The sequence below is a fragment of the Pundamilia nyererei genome, unplaced genomic scaffold, assembly GCF_000239375.1.
Source record: "Pundamilia nyererei isolate P.nyererei 1_Seehausen unplaced genomic scaffold, PunNye1.0 scaffold00047, whole genome shotgun sequence".
NCBI classification, from domain to species: domain Eukaryota; kingdom Metazoa; phylum Chordata; class Actinopteri; order Cichliformes; family Cichlidae; genus Pundamilia; species Pundamilia nyererei.
Genome location: NW_005187448.1, coordinates 2,420,241 through 2,439,091, shown reverse-complemented (window position 1 = coordinate 2,439,091; position 18,851 = coordinate 2,420,241). Strand labels below are relative to the sequence as shown.

Below are 18,851 nucleotides of genomic sequence, written 5' to 3'. Positions count from 1 at the left end.
CTTGCTCCTCTCATGGTAATTTGGTGGTACTACTGATCCCAGGCCATTTTGCTGCAACTTCCTTTTTTAAATTTAATTTAATTTTTTAAATCTATATAAACACAACTATTGCAGGTGCTTGTTGAGTTCTTTCAAGAGCTGAGTAATGCAGATCTGTTTCTACATACGTCTTCTGGGGTGACATCTTTCTCAATGACACTGGAATACTTAGCAGCTTCTTGTAAACCTTACTATTCTGATACTGCCACTGGCTGTTTATTCAGAAATCCAGACGATTGCTGACAGTTCGTGCACAGGGAACATGTGGTTAGATGTAAAATGTAGTTGGGAGTTTTACTGTCAAAGACTGACATGCTGTAAAGAGAAACTGCATGTTTTCATTCTACATCTGACTTTGAGTCCGTCACCAGACGAGACTATGAAAGTATTACACTGACATTTGTCACCATCGGGCTCTGCACTGTTATGTCCACAAGGGCGATTAGTTAACGTTAGTTACGCCATCACTTGATCCAGAATCCATGTGTCATGTTGGTATCCATTTTTTGCATGCTGTCTCAAACACTGGGTCCTCTGCATTGAGGTAGATAAACTTAAGAGATGATGTTTTTTTGTTTGTTTTTGTTTGGTTTTTCCCCCCACCATTTCCTGTGTGCTTTTTGTTGTTTTTTTTATTTTGTTTTTGTTGTTTTTGTTTTCTGTTTGTTGTTGGTTGTGTACCCCAGAAATGTTGCTGCTACTGTTAACATGGGTAGAAGTTCAGCGGGCAGAGGGAAGTGAATAAAAGAAGGGAGGGGAAGTGGGCGACTGCTGTCAGTTGAACCAAAATTGTCAAAACACTCCTGTCCATGTTTGGTTTGTTGCCATGGGTATATGACCATCAGACATCCTGTTCATAGGTAATAAAAAATAATATTGTGCAGATCTTTTCAGAATTAGTTCAAAGGTGTACATAGATGATATACAATAAAATCCTCTTTTTCTTATCCGTGACTCTGGCCAGTGCTCATTTCAGATGTTTGGTTTTCTCTTGTTTTTGTTTTTTTTTTTTTTCTTCATAAAGAAGATAATATTTTAAATTATGGCTTGTGACTAAAGACAAAATACACTGATGGGGGATTATAAATTACAATATAACTATATTTACATACAAATACTTAGGTGCACTACAATGACTGGTAACATCTCAGGTTCTTATAGGAAACAATTACAGTGGAAGTACATTTAAGTAGTGCTTAAGTAATAAGTACTGCATGGAGTAAATAATTGTAAGTAGTATTTTAATTACCTGGTAGTTTTACAGAAAAGCAATATTTACCCATCTTACATTATAAATTTGTTATATTGTTGGGGGGCATATTATGGAGTGACTTGCATTTTCCCCCCACAGCCATAAAAAGCTGATTGTCGTCACCCTGCCAGACGGGCAGGTGACGTGGACACCCGTGAAAGCTAAAACTCCAGAACGAAGCGACATAGCAGTTTCACGTCTATGGCTGTATCCCAATTCAGGGTCTGCAGCCTTAAAGTACGCAGCCTCAACGATCCTCAAGGGCCGCGTACTCAAAGACCGCTAAGGCCGGAAGTGCGAGGCTTGTAAAATGTGACGGTCTAGCCTCCGTTGCGCTGCCCAGGTTGCCTAGCAACCATGATACTAACAGCTGGAAACGTGTCATACAGCTGTGTTTGACAGAAATGAAGGAGAAAATCTTTTGTTCGTTTGTTTGTTTCTTTCTACATGAGCTTTGATCATTCTCTGATTAAGCTCAGCTATTGGACGGCGTATATTTTAAAGTAAAGGCTTTAAAACCAAGTTAGTACAAACGTCACTAATGTCACATAACTTTGCCGACATGTGGCCAACAGTAATGTTTTAATGTTCTTCGTTATTAAACATTTGCACATAAGTGACATAATATTCAGTACTTAAAGTTTACTCTTCGGCTGCCCCTCACATGATGTGCATGTTGGATTTTCTATTATTTATTTATTATTTATTTATTTTTTACTCTTGGGTTTTTACAAAGAAATAATTATACTTGACTTGCTACCCCTTTATTGTAGTGTAACTACATCCGCCGTTTTTTTTTTTGTTTGTTTTTTTTTCGGCAAAATTATCCACACGCACCGCCGCGCTATGCATTCTGGGATATGTTGGGCCACGAAGTCTACACTGCCACATCCTTAAATTAAATGAAGGACGCATTTCAGGGCCGCATTTCGAGCAGCCTTTGAATTGGGACAGCCTTCGGCGCGCCGCTGTGACGTAATCGGCCTTGAAATGCGGCCTTTAAGGCTGCAGACCCTGAGCTGGGATACAGCCAGTATCATCAGTTTCTCTACTGAAAATCTGGTTTGAACATCGGTGACTTTGACCTCAAGGTCAGAGGTCAAGTTCTCTGAAAATCTTGTGAATGCGATAGCTTGAGCAGGAAGTCACCTACGATTTCGAAATTGACACCACAGGTGGACCTACCGGTATTAAAAATCTCAACAGTTCAAGTTCAAATCTCATTGACCTCGATCTCAAGATCAAGGGTCAGAGGTCAACTTTTTTTGAAAAGCTTGTGACTGTGATAACTTGTGAACAATGCGACGTAGGATTAATTTTTTTTAAATGGTACCATAGATCTATCTAGCAGGAGGCCGAGGGGTGCTGCTGGCCCCTCCCAGTGTTTTTATCTCAGTCATTATGTTGATGTGCATGTTGGATTTTCTATTATTTATTTATTTTTTACTCTTAGGTTTTTACAAAGCAATAATTATACTTGACTTGCTACCCCTTTATTGTAGTGTACCTAGCTGTTAAGTATGTGCATGTAAATATAATTTAATACCACTACGCCCTCAGTCATACAGCATTACCAAAAACTACATTTGCTTGTTCATTAAGACTTTGTGACATACATCCATACATGGCAGGTGTTTTACCAAATTCTGACCCTTCAATCCTTAATGTTGCTGAAATGATGGCTTATCAGACTCGGCAATGATTTTCCAGTTTTGCTGATTCTAGCTTCGGTTTCCTTTCCTTAGCTGACGGGAGCGACACCAGTGTGGTCTGCTGCTGCTGTAGCCCATCTGCTGTGCTTTCAGAGATGCTCTTCTGCATATACTGGTTCCAGGAACCCGGTTATTTAATTCACTCTTTCAATCCTACCAGCTAAAAGCACACAGCTCACAGACCTTATCCGCTGACAAGGACAATGGCACAACTTGTTTACTTTCTGTTGGCCTGTATGCGAATATAATTGAGATTTTTAAGCAATAAAACATGTTTATTTTAGAGGTTTTTGTTTGGAACTTCAAATCTAAAATCTACAAATGACCAATTTAAGAATTCTAACCATGATGGGAGTGCTCTTACTCTGCTTTTTGGCATCATCCTATGGTTTGCACGAGTGCCACATGAAAGCTTTGTTTTCCCAGAATAATTTCGTGGATTTTCTTGGTTCATGTATAGAATAGTAAAGCATCCCTTTACTGACCAGTAGGACCACCACGAGTAAAAACGGTTCATATAACCATCGGTTGACCCAAGTATCAAGCTTCGTGGTCATGTGCTGACAATAGAAAATGAGCACATATTTAAAATGCATTTTATTTTTCCTTTACAAGAAACAAAAGACAAAGAAATAAGATGAAGGGGAAAGGAAGTGGAAAACCAGTATATAAAGAGATGCAACCTCTGGCGTCCTGAAAAAAATATGTACAATTCAAAATAATATCCATATAAAACATGCCACATACAATAAAAATGATCATTATATTTATTCATATTCCCTAAAAGTATCTCTGCTGTACAGATGCAACATCTTTTTTTTTTTGTATTTTAAAGTACGTGAGGTTAAAAAGAAAAAAAAAATCAAATTATGAGCAACCTTTATTAAATTATAAGATATGCAGAGAACTTAAATTAAGTTTCAGAGAAGTTAAAAATTATTCAGGCGGAAATCCAGTGAGCGGCATAATGTCTCGTGTTCTTCCCTTGGAATAGAAACATACCAAAAAATATAGATATATATGTATATATATCACTGCTTCGGATACTTGATCAATATCTACCACTTCAGAGAAAGTTTCTGTTATACTACGAGAGTGCAATTCATTACCAGGTTAAGTATGGGATTAACTTTGATTATTACATCATAACATACATCAGGCCAAGTAACCATTTCACAATGTTAACCAACACATTCACTTCTATAGGGAAGATATTAAAGGAAAAAAAAGAAAAAGCAAAACACTAACAATATTCTAGGGAATTCAAGATTTGTCCATTCAAGACTATATGAATCCAATTTTGACCGATTAAAGGGGGAGGTTTTGGTAAATCGACAAGCAGTAGCATAAATAAAAAGAAAAAAAGAAACATGAACAATATTACATAAATACAAATGCTATGCACCATTGTACTGCTTTATGCAAGAAGTGATTTTTCCATGTCTAATTAACAACTCTCTGCGTGAATCCAAACAGCCTCGTTATCACGTCGGCTTCTCGTCGAGAACCCCGGACATTTTCCTCACATCTATTTTTAACAAACTCACCTGAAAGCTTATAGCAAAAAACACTAATAGAAAAAACAAGTAAATGCAAAACACTCTGGTTCATATACATAAAGATATTAGTTTGCCATTTTACATATATTTATATTTATGTACAGCTTTATCTTTGTTAAAATGATATCCAGTGGTTGATTTTTTTTTCCAATTTTATTTTTCTACACTTTTGACTTTGATTACAAAGGGTCTGGATAAAGAGCTGTTGTCCCCCCCTCCCTCAATGCATATAGTATATTTACAGTTTTTACAACTTTGCATTTTAAAATCATGTGAGGTCTTAGGTTAAGGGAAGGAGGAACCAAAGTAGTATGGGAAGGTGGAGTTTTAGTAAAGCTCCCTTTAAAGACTTTTTTTTCTCATTATTCTTATACAGAAATGAAAACAAATGCCCTTTTTTCCAATAAGTCTTTCCCTGCCATCAGTTCAGCCTCGAGGAGACAGTACCAGCACTAGAAAAAGCACACTACAGGGGAAGTAGAAACACTGCAGGCTGTACTCAGGCGGAGGAAGACTTACTACAGTAAAAGTTTAACAACAGTCCATTAAATAATACAGAGAGAGGAAGAGGCATGATTAAAGTTTAAGGTTGACTTGTTGGGGAGTAAAAAACAAACAAAAAAAGAAGAGAAGAAAAAAAAAAAGCACTGAATGGGGACAGTAGTCATGCATCTGCTGGCTCCTTTTTTTTTTCCCCAAACAAGTGGAACTTTCAGGTGTGAAACAACCAGCTAATGGGTACTTGGTTCATTTTGGACCTGCGTGATCCTTGAGCCATTCACTCAAACTCTTACTGTCTTAAGCAACTCAGAAAAAATAAATGTGGATGTTATTGTGCTTTCACACAGCTAATAGCAGGATTTTGTTTTTAGATGCATAAATAAGAACACAAAAGCAAAAAGCTACATCAATATCCAGGATGATTTGGTGGCATACAGAACACCCACTAAGCTTCTGATTGTGACTTTAATGCAATATCTTATCAAAACTGTCATATAGTTCATCTGTATAAATAATTCATGAATAATAATTATGTTGGCTCATTATTGTAAATCATCATCAGCATAGAGTAGATAGAGCAAACCTGCTGCTTAAGATTCCCTGCTTGTCCGAGAAGGCTAAGCCCATAAAAACAACCCTCCCACCCCCAAAAATCACCATCGCGCCCCCTCCCCAACCCCCCGGAGTATTTCCACAGTAGCAGTTAACAGTTTTTATACAAAGCAGTCACTTCTCGCTAAATCAGTGAGGTAGACTGGGTCCAACTAACCCACCATGGGACTCCACACAGTCAGAACATCTGGTGCGACTGAAGCCACAGATCAATAGTATCTTACATTTTTTATATTAACTTACTTTTTTCTCCTCTTTTCTTTTTCCTCTCTCCATCGATCACATGTAGTTCTCACACAGAGCCACATCAAGATTGTCTAGCTAGCCAATATCCATGTTGTCGTTATGAGTCATTGATGGGAAAGTGCCTTGTCTGGGAGGTAAGGGGGGGAGGTGTGGTCAGACGGGACAGGAAATAGGTCCGACTTAAAACATTAAAAAAAAAATTTTTTTTTTAAAAAAGTGTCCTTAGTTCATTCTCAACATTTTTAATGGCTTTTTTTTGTCGAAGCTCCAGATGAGCTCTGTACTACGAGCAGTGATATCAGAGGGTCAGAATGTTTTGGTAGATGGTGAGGATCATTTTCCAGCCACTGTAAGCTTATTGAGACCAGAATAGTTGGGAGGGTTTGAAGTGGGGGATGGGGAAGAGGAGGGATTTGGCTGAGGAAAGGGTGATTCAACTACTCCAAACACGAAAGTTAGTCCCACCATCAAGCTTCTGCTGATGAATGGTGGTCGGCTGCTTTTATTGATTAATGCTCTTCAAACCTTTGGCTACAGGTAACACTTTAGTCTTTTAATAGCGGAGGCCAGCCTTCCTCCATATCTTTATGAACAGCTTATGCACTGGCGATGTAGGATTTTCATAGGCTTTGGCGCAGGAGTGTTCTGGTACCAGCGAGAGGGAATTTTCCATCTTTCTGGTTAGTTCATCCATTTTCGGCAATTCCAGGCTCCGCAGTGGCAAGGGATCTTGTGCTGATCGTCCTCAAAATCAAACTGGTAGTCGTACGTCAGCTGGAATTAAGAGAGAGACAGTTAAAGGCTGCAGATATAGTAGTAGTACAATGAAGGCTGTTTATCACACTGCACCTCCTCTCCTTTAGGAATCCTTCGGCTGGAGATGATGATAATCTTGTCTTCTTTGTCAAACGTTACAACCTCAGCAACACAGTTGGGCGCACAGGAATGGTTGACATAGCTGGTGAGAAGGGAAATGGGGGAAAATCAAATCAATTTTGGGGGAGGAAATTAACCTTAAATTAGGGTTTGAAACAAGGCAGCCATGCACAAACAAACACTTACCGGGCTGGGCCACCTGTTAAAGTTGCATCGATCACTTGCTCGTTGTTGATACGGAACATGTAGATCCCTCGGTTCTACAGCAAAAGAGCAAGAAAAAGAAAAAAGGTCAGACGTGTCCTACAGCTGTAGAAAGTTGAGCGGCACAGCAAACAAAGTTTCTGCACCACCCATTCTCCATCAACTGTTTGAGTACCTGCGCTTCATAGATCTTCTCCCGGCGATTGGCCACCTCGTTGCGTATGACAGTACCAATGTACTCAATAACCATCGTATGCTTCTCCAAATCCTTCGCAGCGTACAGCCCCAGGCCCTGAATGCGGGAACGTGCCAAGTACACGTTGTTCTTCCACTCAGTCTTCAAGCGCCGATACTGGGAGGATTTGGAGTGGACAAACTGCTTGCTGTACGGTGTGTTGAGCTCTCCAGTGAAGGTACTCTGGTAGGCCTTGGACACACTGGTGCTGTTAAGAGTGTGAGGCCTAAAAAGAAAGAAACATGAAAGTCTGAATGTTTTGAATTTTACAGGTTTGAAGTTGTTTTGAAGCAAGTTACTTGCATTTGTAACCCACATAAAAATAAAAAGAACTGCAGCTATAACTAAATCGGAATTTTAAATTCCAACCGGAGCGTGTCCGTGCCCAACTACTCATAACCAACATAAATTATTTTAGCTTATGTACTTGCTACACATTACATAGATGTTAAAAGAGTTTCATTTTTTAATGTATATTACCTCACCAGTCAACATATTCTGTCTGGAATTTAACTCCGCAAAAATGTTAACATTTAGTCAACAAGCCTCTTCGACGTGATTCACATGGCTGTACAGATTAACAGATATGTCAGAACGTGTTGAGTGTGCAGCTTCTCGCTAAAAATAATGCTTTACCTCTTGCAGTGTGTGGGGACCTTGGGCTCTGAGCGAGCACAGCCAGTGGGATTAATCATGAGTGGGAGCTCCATCAGAGGGTGCCGGCCGTATCTAAATTGGTAATTCTGGCAGTTCTCCACTCCGGGCAACTAAAACACAACAAGTCAGTCAATGATCATCATAATGGACTTATAATGGCTATAAAGCTTATCATTTCTGGTCACATTGAGTTCAGTTAATACAAGATAGAGCAGATATTTTGTGAAGTCTGTAATGCTGTTTTATTACCGTCTGAAACAGTTATCCAACCACAGATCAGTGAACATGGGACATAAAGACAAAATAAAAAAAGGGACAGAAAGTGCTCGGGATTCTTACCGACTCAGTGATTCTCATGACAGCGTGAATTGTAAGGCCATACATCTCCTCCCCTTTGATGTGTTCAGTGAACAGTTTCAACATGGATGATTCCTCACGAAGTTTAGCCACCTGCTGAACAACCCGGTCCCAGATCCCTAAAGACAAAAACAGCAAATTCAACTCTGTTCTTTAAGGTTAAGAAACATAACAAAGGGAGAATAGAGCACAAAAATCAGAAAGCACTTTTGTTTTACCTTCTGGAGTAGGGTCACGGTACTGTAAATCCTCCATCCCATGCTCCAGAACACGCACTTCAAATAGCGGGCGGCCATCATCTTCACTGATGCGGCAGCGGTAGCGGCATCGCTTGTTGGGTACGCGTGTGCTCCAGTAGATGCGTGTGGCCTCGTAGCCAACGGGGAAGATTGCAGTAGCTGAGTGGAAGTTGGCCATCTGGGAGGGCAGCAACTGGCCAATAGCGTGAAAGATGAGACTTCCGACGCGGAACAGGTGGATACGGTCTCCGCGCTGCAAGATGCTAGCTATCTGTTTCACCTCGTCACGCTCGATGTAGACGCGGCGTAGGACCGCAAATGTGCTGAGTTCATCGTCACTGGGCCCCTTCAGTTTATGCTGGGTGCACAACATGGTCTTATCCTTAAAGAACATGCAGCGTGCCCGGATGGCACAGGCAAAGTGGTAGACATTCGGGCAGCGCAGTCTGTTGCAGCTGTTTGTGGCACCAGTTTTCTGGCAGTACGCACAAAGAGTCCGCAATCCGCGACGCAGGGCTACCTCCACGTTGATTAGGGCACCCCCCTGTGTCTCGTACACCTCTGTGGACCACAGAGCGCAATTTAAGTGCACCCATAGGTCCACATCAATATTAAGCAAACGAGCGGGCCCATCTGTGGCACCATCGCCTTCCTCGTGGCAGAAGCAGCACTTGCGTTTATCCCGAGGCAGCCTTTCTGGTCGAAGAGTAATGCGCAGCCGTTCCATCAGTTCAGACACCTCACGGCTGTTTTCTTTCTTAGAGCCACCTTTCCGAATCGAGATAACAATCTGAAGACGCTTCCAGCGAATCCCCTTCCATTTCTTCAGTTTTGGATGCACCACCTCCTCATCAGGTGAGAGAGGCCTGCGTTGCTTGACAGCTTTAGGGGAAGACTCCATGGGGGTGGGAGAATCTTTAGGAGGTTGAGCTGGATCAGTGACCAAATCCTCTACCTCCTCCTCCTTGACAACAGCACTCAGATGATCTTCAGGAGCAGCAGCAGGATCAGAAACTGCCGAGGTAGCTGCTGCGTCTGCGCAAGACTCTGGAGCAGCAACTTCAGGCTCTGTGACTTCAGTTGATTGAGCAGCATCAAGAGAAGGATTAACATGCTGTTCAGGCTCAGCTGTTGTTTGGACATTGGCCGGACTGGAGGGAGACGGTGATGAGGAAGTTGATTTTTTGGAAGGTTCAGCTTCACTAGTTGTAACTGGCAGAGATGGAGGAGGATGAGGAGGAGACGGTGATGGGGGTGGAGACTCCTCCACTGGTATAATAGGAAGGTGGCGCACATCCAAATCATTTACATTGGTTGTATAGCAGTGCTGAACTGGTTTTTCTTCAGTCTCTGCAAATTCCTGAGAGCAAAATGCACGCAGGAGATGTAACGCTTTCAACACATGTAATAAAAAAGATTAAATGAGGCAATAGGAGACCTTTAGGGACCAACCTGTTTAATAAGTGCCAGAATGTCAACTTGTTTCTTCAGTGTACAGCCAGGTAGAGACACATCAAATTGCCTTAGCCACTCATCCTGACTAGGTGAAGCACCATCCTTTGTACACAGAACCCCTGTAAAACATAACATGGATAGATGGTATAGTCACTCTGCCACAATTTGTTTTAAAAACAAAAAACCCCAAAAACATTTAAACACCAAATTTGCTCAACTAACGTGCTTAAACTACAATCATGAGATGGGATTAATGAAAGACGAAATATTTACATTAGCAAATAATATGACAGGTCACTTTGAGGCAGAATTTTGAATGTCTTGACAGACTCGCACCCTTTTGCTTTTAAGCTAAATAGGAACTCACTCCACAAAAAAAAAAGAAAAAAGAAAAAGAGAAAGAAAATAATAAAAAAAAAAGACATCAGCAGAAATCTAAAAAAGCTAAACCATCAATTTATTTATTTTAGTGTGTACCTGATTGGCCAGGTCCTTTCGCAGGCCCATCTCCTCCTGACATTTCAGGGTTTTGGGGAGGGATAGTGACCTCATAAGTACCTGGCATTCTAATGTTGAGAAGCTGGGCCATGGCCATCATCACGTGATTTAGTTTCTGGAAAATATTAGTAGAAGTTTAGATTGCCTCAATAGATTCAGACATAAAAGCTTTTAAAGACGATATAAGATTATGATGGCTTAGTACCTTGGCTGCAGCAGATGACAACGTGAACGTTACAGACACCTCGTTGCTTTTGCTCTTATCCCAGTGGTTGGATGTTGAATCTACCTTGCCGTCAGGAGCTTCGAATTGTTTATTTTCTGTGAATGCTGTAAGCAAATGTGTAAATTCAACATTTGTCTGCATTTCAAGATGCAAACAGATTTAATATTTAAAATAAAAAAATTAGACAATCGTATAAATTCCAAGCAGGTTTCCCCATGACCTATGTATCCATGCAACCATATAAAACAAACTAACTTAGAATTTAATCCCCCATACAGAGCAGCACATTGCTACCTCAGCAGACCGTAGGATGTGACATGCTGAGTAGAATACCTGGGATGGCAGTGCGAGGTATGAGGGGTATGATAGGTGATATTGCCCTGTCCGTCTCCTCCTCTTTAGGCTCCCGCAGGTGAGGAAAACGTGGAGTTTCATCTCCTACATTACTCTCAGGGGATGATGCTGGAATTATGCTTTCTGGAGCATCCTCATCGTCACTTTCCATCCTGTTAAAAGATATTTCACACATTTATAGCCTCTTTATGAAAATATCTATGCTATGGACTGAGAACTATGCACAGTTGTCCTTGTGTACCTGATATCCTCATTCTGGTTATGTGGTGGTGTGGGGAGAGCTGCTAGAATATCTACACTCTTTACCTCCTCTTTCACAGAATCTGAAGGAGGAAACAAAATGCAGCATAATAATACATTGCATTTAGAATGCAATTACTGCATAACTGTGGATTAATAATGAACAATAAATGTACCCATCGGCTCTTCAGCAGGCTCTCTGTTTTTCTGTCTCTCAGCCAGATCCTCCCCAGCTGTTACTCCATTGAGCAGTTTGTGCTGTACTGATGGTGGAGGAGTAGGTGGCAAGGAAGATGGGGGTGTTGGGGGGTTGCTGAGGTTGCTCTGTGAATGCACAAACAATATGTTCTTGAAGACTTTGCTCTGAAATTACCTTTATGCCTTATTCAAAATGTTGGTGGTGCACTGGCAGCTTAGTTTGACCTTAGTGAGTAACTGAGAGTAGTAGTCTGGGATATTGTCTAACACTGCATTTCCAAATGAGCCTTTTAGCTGGGCTTTTCCATTGGCTGGACTGCTTCCAAAAGGTGCAAAAAGATCCACACTGGCAGTGATTGACGGCTCCATCAAGGGCAGCAGAGAGAGGCCCTACAGAGTAAAAATCCATTAGCCAAGAAAAGGAAAAAGAATCAATCTTCAGATCATCAGTGGCAAAATATCATTAGGGGGGGAAATGTATTTTGACATTATTGTACCTGTTTGAGTTGTTTTAACAAGGCTTCAGCACTTTTTCCAACTTCTTCCTTCTTGTTTTTCTTCCGTGCATTAGGCCCTCGATCTCCAGCTGCCTTATTAGTGCGCTTTGGCTTTTGCACAGGAGGCCTTTTTGTTATCGATTGCAGATCCTGTAAAAGGTCAAGAAAATAAAACAGATTTTTCCCAAATATAACATCAGGGTAAAGAGTCTTGATGCATGCTCAATCATCCAGGTAAGTAAATCCCAAAAGGTTGAGTGACGAAACATTTCTCCCATTGAAAACGCTACGTCCAGATAAACAGAATCAACCTTTTGGGATCAGGGTAAAGAGAATGAATACACTTTAGGAAAACATACCTCCATGTTTCGTGGAGTCCCTTGAAGCTTCTGCTCAAGCATTGCCAGTTTGCTGTTGATGTGACCATTGATCTCACTGTGGATGCCTTCACAAGGCCTCTGAGCGCCAAGCTGAATATTCTTAGTTCTTAGGAGTTTCTGCAGCAACTGCTGTCCAGTCTCAGATCTAGGGCTTTGAGTCACAGCAGCACTTCCAGCATTAATAAAGGTAGTGTTGTTCCCAGCGTTAACCATCTCCCCGGTTGCTTCATGCTTTATAGTCCCAGTAGGAGCTTCAGCCGCACTGTCACACTGGACCTCCCTTGGTTCCTGTTTAATATTCTGTATTGTCATTTTGCATAGCTCCTCTTGTTTGTCTTCTGCACCCTGCTGCAACTGACGCTGAGCATTTGTACCTCTCTGTGGCCCATTGGAAGTCACTGAAGCAGCCAGACCACTGCCTGGTGACTGAGTGTCTGCTTTAGGTCCTGGACAATCAAGTGGACTCTTAGCCCCGGGTGACCTGAGTGGAGAAGCCTTGACTTGACTGTAGGGACTGCCCCTCCCAGCCCTGCTGTCAGCTATAGAAGGTGAGGAGACATGAGATGAATGGGGTGAGACTGGGTGGACTGGACTCATGCCAAAGGGAGTTCTTGGAGAATATGCATGCGATGGAGAGCCCTGCACACGGCCTGCCATTAGTGCTTGCTGTTGGTTCTGGGTGGGAGTGGGTGGACGAATCCCCATAGCTTGATTAAAAGTGTGCCGTTGAGAATCCCCAGGGGAGTTGGCTAATGGCTGACGTGGAGATGCTGGCCTCACCATTGGGCCCTGGTCCATTGGGGAATGTGGCACCTGTCCTCTCATATGTTGCTGCATCATCTCTCCCACTTGGAGCTGCTGCCCAGAGACCATCATTCCTTGCTGTATCTGAGGAGCAACACCAGGTTGTTGGCCTGGCATACCTGGCTGGTGCTGATTTCCCACTGCTCCTGGATTCCCCATGACTCCATGTGACATTTGATGGCCTTCCATCCCCATCATTTGCTGTCCCATCTGTGGGAGCTGAGGCCTCAACTGATGTTGTTGGCCCTGACCTATTGGCATCCGCAGCATTTGTCCTTGTTGTCTTTGTGCAATCATGGCTTGGATGTGCTGTATTTGTTGGTTGGGGGGGAGATTGCGGAGCTGAGGATTCTGAGCAATAATGGCCTGGATGTTGATAGGGGCGCGGATCTGTCCAGGAGGAACACCAGGTCTCTGTCCCATCATTCCTTGCTGCTGAGCTCTCATCATACTCATTAAAACCTGCTGTTTCTGCTGTTGGGCCATGATGGCCTGCTGTTGTGAACTAAGACCCATCATAGCAGGTTGTTGCTGCCCTGGATGGTTGTGTCCTGTGATCTGTTGCGGCATGGTGGGGTCCTGTGGCTGCTGTGTGGTATTTTGAAGAGTTTGCTGTTGATGATGTAAGAAATCAGATGTTTTTCCTTCCTCTTTAATTGTCATCAAACTGGGCTTGTCAGTGGTGAGGGAACTTTGCCTCTGGACAGTGACTGGAAGTTGTTGCTGCAGTTGCTGCATACCAGTTTGCTGGTTCCCGACCAAACCCGACTGTTTCTCATGTACAGACTGGGGATTTGATTGTTGCTGCTGGCCTACATAAACCTGATTCTGGTGCTGCTGCTGTCGTCCCAGGTCAGTTTGATGATCATTTGCAGAGCCTAGTTGGATCTGGTTGGGAGTAGAGGGTCCGCTCTGCTGTGGTGGGGTTCTTGAATCAGGGCTGAGGATACCACCTTCTTTGGGTCCTGAGTTTTGGCTCTCTGTAGATCCCTGGGGCTGGGGTGTGTTACTTCCTGCTGAAGGAGAGGAACCCATTTGTGGGGTAGAGGGTTGGGAAAGACCTTGCTCTTGGCCAGACTGGTTGATCAACTGTGCTGGTTGTCTTTGTTGTGTCATTTGCTGCTGCTGAATGTGGGCTAAATTCTTTGTAATATTTTGCTGAGATGCAAGCATGCGTTGGGCCAGAATGTTCTGTTGTTGAGGAGTCAACTGGGCATGGGGCCCCCTCAGGCCAGGGTGACCTTGAGCACCAACCATACCCTGCTGTCCCATCATCAGCTGAGGCCTCTGCTGCTGTGACAATGCAACTTGTTGGTTACCAATTATTCCTGCCTGAGTTGATACCATGCCTTGAGAATGGTTAATAGGCTGGCTGCCCACAAGATTCTGTGATGGAGCCACAGTCTGGCCTCCAACTATTCCTTGTGCAACCTGGACCATGTTCTGCTGATTAGCCTGATTAGCTAGCATACCCTGCTGAGTGTTCGCCTGTTGTTGTGCCATAAGTTGGTGCCCCATCATACCAGCCTGCGACTGATTGATTAAACTAGACTGTTGATTTGGGAGTGACACTGGTTGTTGGCCCATCAGCTGCTGTTGCTGGAACTTTGCCATCTGCATCCTATGCTGAAGTTGTCTTTCTTGAAGAAGCCTAGGGTCTGCACCTTGCACCCCAGGCCCCTGAGGGAAAAATCCTCCTGAAGGCCCAGGAGGACCTGGGACCCTGGCACCACTGGCTCCAAGAGCCCCAGAAAGCTGTGGCTGGGCTCCTCCAATAAAGGGCTGACCTTGGGGCATTCTGACAGGCATCCCACCTTGGGGTACCATGCCAGGATGTTGCCCCATTACTGGTGCCCCCTGCTGGCCCATCATCATCTGACCAGGCATTTTGGGAAACATGTGAGAGGGCCCCCCCTGTGCAGAATGACCTTGGGTTATAATACCAGAGCCTTGCTGCTGCTGTTGTTGCTGCTGCTGCTGCTGCTGTTGTTGTTGATGCTGCTGCTGTTGTTGTTGATGCTGCTGCTGCTTGCTTCTGTACTCTGCAATTAGATTTGTGTGCTCCTTCTGTTGCTTGCGCACCTAAAACAGAATATTTATGAGGACATCTGTATATCATGTATATCAAATGTGCCAGAAGCCTTTTTTGTGCAATGCAAAAAATGTTTTCAGAACATTGAACATCTACACACCTGGTCAAGCTGCTTCTGAATTTTACTCTGCTCTTCTGTGACCAACTTAAGTTTCTCTGCATCTGCCTCAGCAAACTCTCTGCCAGCCTTCTTAGCAGTGCGTTGCTTCGCACACAGTGCTTTGCGTGATTTGCGATGAACTCCTATCTGTTCTTCCAAAAATTTCAGTTGCATTTGGAGTAACTGCTGGGTATGAAGAAGCCATTCTTCGTATTGGTGCTGTTCAGCATCATCTATAGAAAAGAAATCACAAACCACCCTTAGCTATCCACAAATGTATGGAGACTGCAATAAAAAAAATTAATCTTAAAAAAAAAGAAAAGGAAAAAAAAAAAAGACTCAATTCAGCTCAAAAGGCAGTATTGGTCAAACATACTGATTATTCCTTGCACAAACTGAGGAGGGTTAGGCCTTGACTGGGGTGGATCACTTGTCTCTCCCTCCTAAACAGAAAAACGTGGCATTTAAATGACTCAGCTATCATCAGTTTTACAAATTAAATCATCGATCACTTTTTAAAAATAAACCAACATACCTTTGCAGGTCCAGATGCAAGTTGATTTGGATCTGTGGCTGGGGCAGAAGCCAGCCTCTGAGCAAGCAGAGAAACTTGTTGCCTGAAGAGAAAGCAAAACAGTGCTGAGTGACATCCACTTAAAAATATTTAACATGGGCCTCAGCAAACAGGTGTGCTAATGGTACAGTTGATCGTCTAATCGCAGTCTTTAACACTGAAGTTACCATTGCAGGCATGTCTCTGACACATAGCTACTGCAAATAAGTGGTTGCTGAGCAGTTAACCTTGTGAACAGTGGTGTTAGGGATGCTACTTTTACGTTGAACAGCTTACAAGAGCTGGAACCAACAACAAAAACTAGATCTGAAGATAATCACAATCAACACATGCTCTGCTTTCTAGCAGCAGTTTAACAATGGCAAAAACATATCCATGTTATTTATTAAAAAAACAAACAAAAAAAAAAACATTATTAGAAATACCTGTTAATGCCAGTGGGAACAACCATTGGATCCTGTGCCAACACTCTCTTAATACCCTGAAGGGCAACCATCTTCGCCTTGGCAATGGGATCCATAATGTTATCTGTAGCAAATTTGTCCAAATCTGCAATAATAGGTGAAATTAGTGGAAGTATGGAAAAACAAAAGAAAAAAGAAGAAGTTGTGGCCGTGACAAGACATGAAGCTTACCTTTATCTGGGAAGAAGCTGTTGGTCAGAGTTGACTGTTTTACTGCTGGCTGCTGCTGTTGTGATTGATGGCCAAGTCCTGGCTGGATCCCTGGCTGCATCCCTGGCTGCACCCCAGGCTGCATCCCAGGCTGCATCCCTGGCTGCACCCCAGGCTGCATCCCTGGCTGCACCCCTGGCTGCATCCCTGGCTGCACCCCTGGCTGCATCCCTGGCTGCATCCCTGGCTGCATCCCAGGCTGCATCCCAGGCTGCATCCCAGGCTGCATCCCAGGCTGCATCCCAGGCTGCATCCCAGGCTGCATCGTCCTCATCATGGTTTGCTGCTGGGCCATCATGTGAGTTGGCGGTACTATACCAGGTCCCATAAGCCTTTGCTGCTGCAAAATGTGTGACGCACGCGGTACCATCCCTGGCTGATTCATCATACCTTGGGGTGGTGGACGATGGTGGTGTGGTAACATTATTTGCCCAGATGAATGTTGATTCGGATGTGGATTTGGAATGCCTGAAAACTGTTGTGGTATGCCTCCTTGTTGAAGAGAACTGAGCTGTTGCTGTTTCTGTTGTTCTTTCTTTTCATGCTCCAGGAGATCTTGTATTAGAAGAGGCAGTTCACCATCTAATGAGCTCTCTACCTTTGCCAGATCTACAGCAGGAGAGTGCTGCTCCCCTACATCAGGTAGTCCTAAGGGATCATCACCCATATCGCCATGTGGAGGAGCTGGAGGAAAAGGCAATGGATTACCTTGGCCTGGCAAGGGATATGGAAGTCCCCCTAATCGAACAGAACTGAGTGAGGCAGACTGGCTCTCACTTTGTGGAGTCTTTGTTGTTGGTGCGGTCACACCAAGAGGCATGGATACCGCTTCTCCCATTTCAGCTTTCACCACAGTCTGTCCCGTTTGCAGCTGAGGCGTCAAACCTCTGTTCTCTACTTTAACTTTAGAGGCATCAGCGGTTTGTGAAGAGCGTGTTAGTTGAGCAGCAGACTCTAGTGCAGTAGAAGGGACTTTTGTCAGAGCCTTCCGCTCTGGCTCCACCTTGGCTTTGTCTTCCACTTTAACATGTGCAGAACCAGACGACGCTGAAGGACCCTCACTTTCAGCTTCTACCAGCCGCAGCTGGTCTGAGAAGACATCTTTAGGGTCTCCTTGGTTCAGTTCAGGATCAGTGTAAGCCAGCAGGTCAAACTCATCACTGTTGAGTAAGTCATCAAGATGTGGATCATTGGTTTCGAGGTTGTCCAGGTTGCCCAAGTCATCATCTCCTTTGTCAGGGTCCAGGTCAAGAGCCAAATCATCCTCATCTTCTACTCCTCCATCTCCTGGAGCATCGCCTAGCCCATCAAGATCATGTTCTGGCAGTTCTTCTGCATTTTCTACAGCTGCAGGCTGGGGCTCTGTGACTATACCTGGTTGTGAAAGTCGATGCTGCTCAGTACTGCGAGTGTTTTGGGCTGAAGTAGCATTTTGAGGTTGCATGTGAGACTGCTGAGGCAGTAAAACTGACAGTCCACCCTGTTGTAACCCCTCTGTCTGAATCCCACCAACTTGAGCTATAGGAAGTTGCTGAACATAAGGTGTTGACATCTCTTGCCCTGGGACAAAGAGACGTGGCCTGGGCTGGGGTCCACGGGGTATAAATTGGTGTCGCAGGGGTGGCCTTTGTGAATTATGTCTCAACTCAATGAACTGTGGTGGTGGACCTTGACTCATTGGCTGCATGGATTCACCTCCGTGCCCTGGCATCATGGCATGAGTATTACCCATGCCTTCCATACCTTGGATATTGACAGCAGGGTTAAGATTGTGCCTTATGCCCACAGCTTCCATGCCAGGCTGAGGGAACCTCCTTGGAGCCTGGCCCTGCCACTGAGGAGGGAATGGTGGACGGGTAAACATACCCTGCGGTCTGGAAGATCCTGGTAGCCTGAAGAAAGACAAAAATATTTTTTTTCCCCCCCAAAAACAACGAAAGGGCGTTGGACTAATTTAAGACACCAATTGTATCTTCAGGGCCAAAAGATTTATGCCTGTATTTGGTTTATTCAATCCAAGTACCTCATTATTTAAATGCTTACCTAACTGGATCAACAACGGCAGGGTTTCCTGTATGTGGTGGGCGAATGAGCTTATCGTCTGTGGGCATCTTCCCCGACACAGAAGCCTGAGCACTTGAAGCGGCAGCAGCAATACGTTCCTAAAGGAAGTAAAAATTGTACCATTGTCCCTTGACTCTTTAGTTATTAATAAATCAAAAATAACTTTTTTCATAATGTCTGCATGAAAATCAGAAACTTAAATTTTT

At 43.5% G+C, this 18,851-nt stretch overlaps 1 protein-coding gene across 4 annotated transcripts in view; it reads right to left on the bottom strand.

Moving 5' to 3' along the window:
- Window positions 1–3,754: 3,754 nt before the first annotated feature.
- Window positions 3,755–18,851, bottom strand: part of kmt2d (lysine (K)-specific methyltransferase 2D) — a 30,635-nt gene continuing 15,538 nt past the window's right edge. For all 4 annotated transcript variants that reach the window (XM_005732589.1, XM_013910698.1, XM_013910697.1 and 1 more), the window contains exons 34-55: window positions 18,625–18,743; window positions 16,543–18,473; window positions 16,333–16,456; window positions 15,869–15,950; window positions 15,710–15,776; window positions 15,334–15,566; window positions 12,317–15,223; window positions 11,958–12,107; window positions 11,686–11,850; window positions 11,439–11,586; window positions 11,264–11,345; window positions 11,002–11,174; window positions 10,648–10,772; window positions 10,422–10,557; window positions 9,942–10,063; window positions 8,469–9,849; window positions 8,233–8,369; window positions 7,873–8,003; window positions 7,177–7,462; window positions 6,984–7,057; window positions 6,771–6,879; window positions 3,755–6,695 (exon numbers count right to left, since the gene is read on the bottom strand). In XM_005732589.1, coding sequence (XP_005732646.1) covers window positions 6,603–6,695; window positions 6,771–6,879; window positions 6,984–7,057; window positions 7,177–7,462; window positions 7,873–8,003; window positions 8,233–8,369; window positions 8,469–9,849; window positions 9,942–10,063; window positions 10,422–10,557; window positions 10,648–10,772; window positions 11,002–11,174; window positions 11,264–11,345; window positions 11,439–11,586; window positions 11,686–11,850; window positions 11,958–12,107; window positions 12,317–15,223; window positions 15,334–15,566; window positions 15,710–15,776; window positions 15,869–15,950; window positions 16,333–16,456; window positions 16,543–18,473; window positions 18,625–18,743 — 8,775 coding nt within the window. In that variant the 3' untranslated portion in view covers window positions 3,755–6,602. The remainder of the gene's footprint in view (window positions 6,696–6,770; window positions 6,880–6,983; window positions 7,058–7,176; window positions 7,463–7,872; window positions 8,004–8,232; window positions 8,370–8,468; window positions 9,850–9,941; window positions 10,064–10,421; window positions 10,558–10,647; window positions 10,773–11,001; window positions 11,175–11,263; window positions 11,346–11,438; window positions 11,587–11,685; window positions 11,851–11,957; window positions 12,108–12,316; window positions 15,224–15,333; window positions 15,567–15,709; window positions 15,777–15,868; window positions 15,951–16,332; window positions 16,457–16,542; window positions 18,474–18,624; window positions 18,744–18,851) is intronic.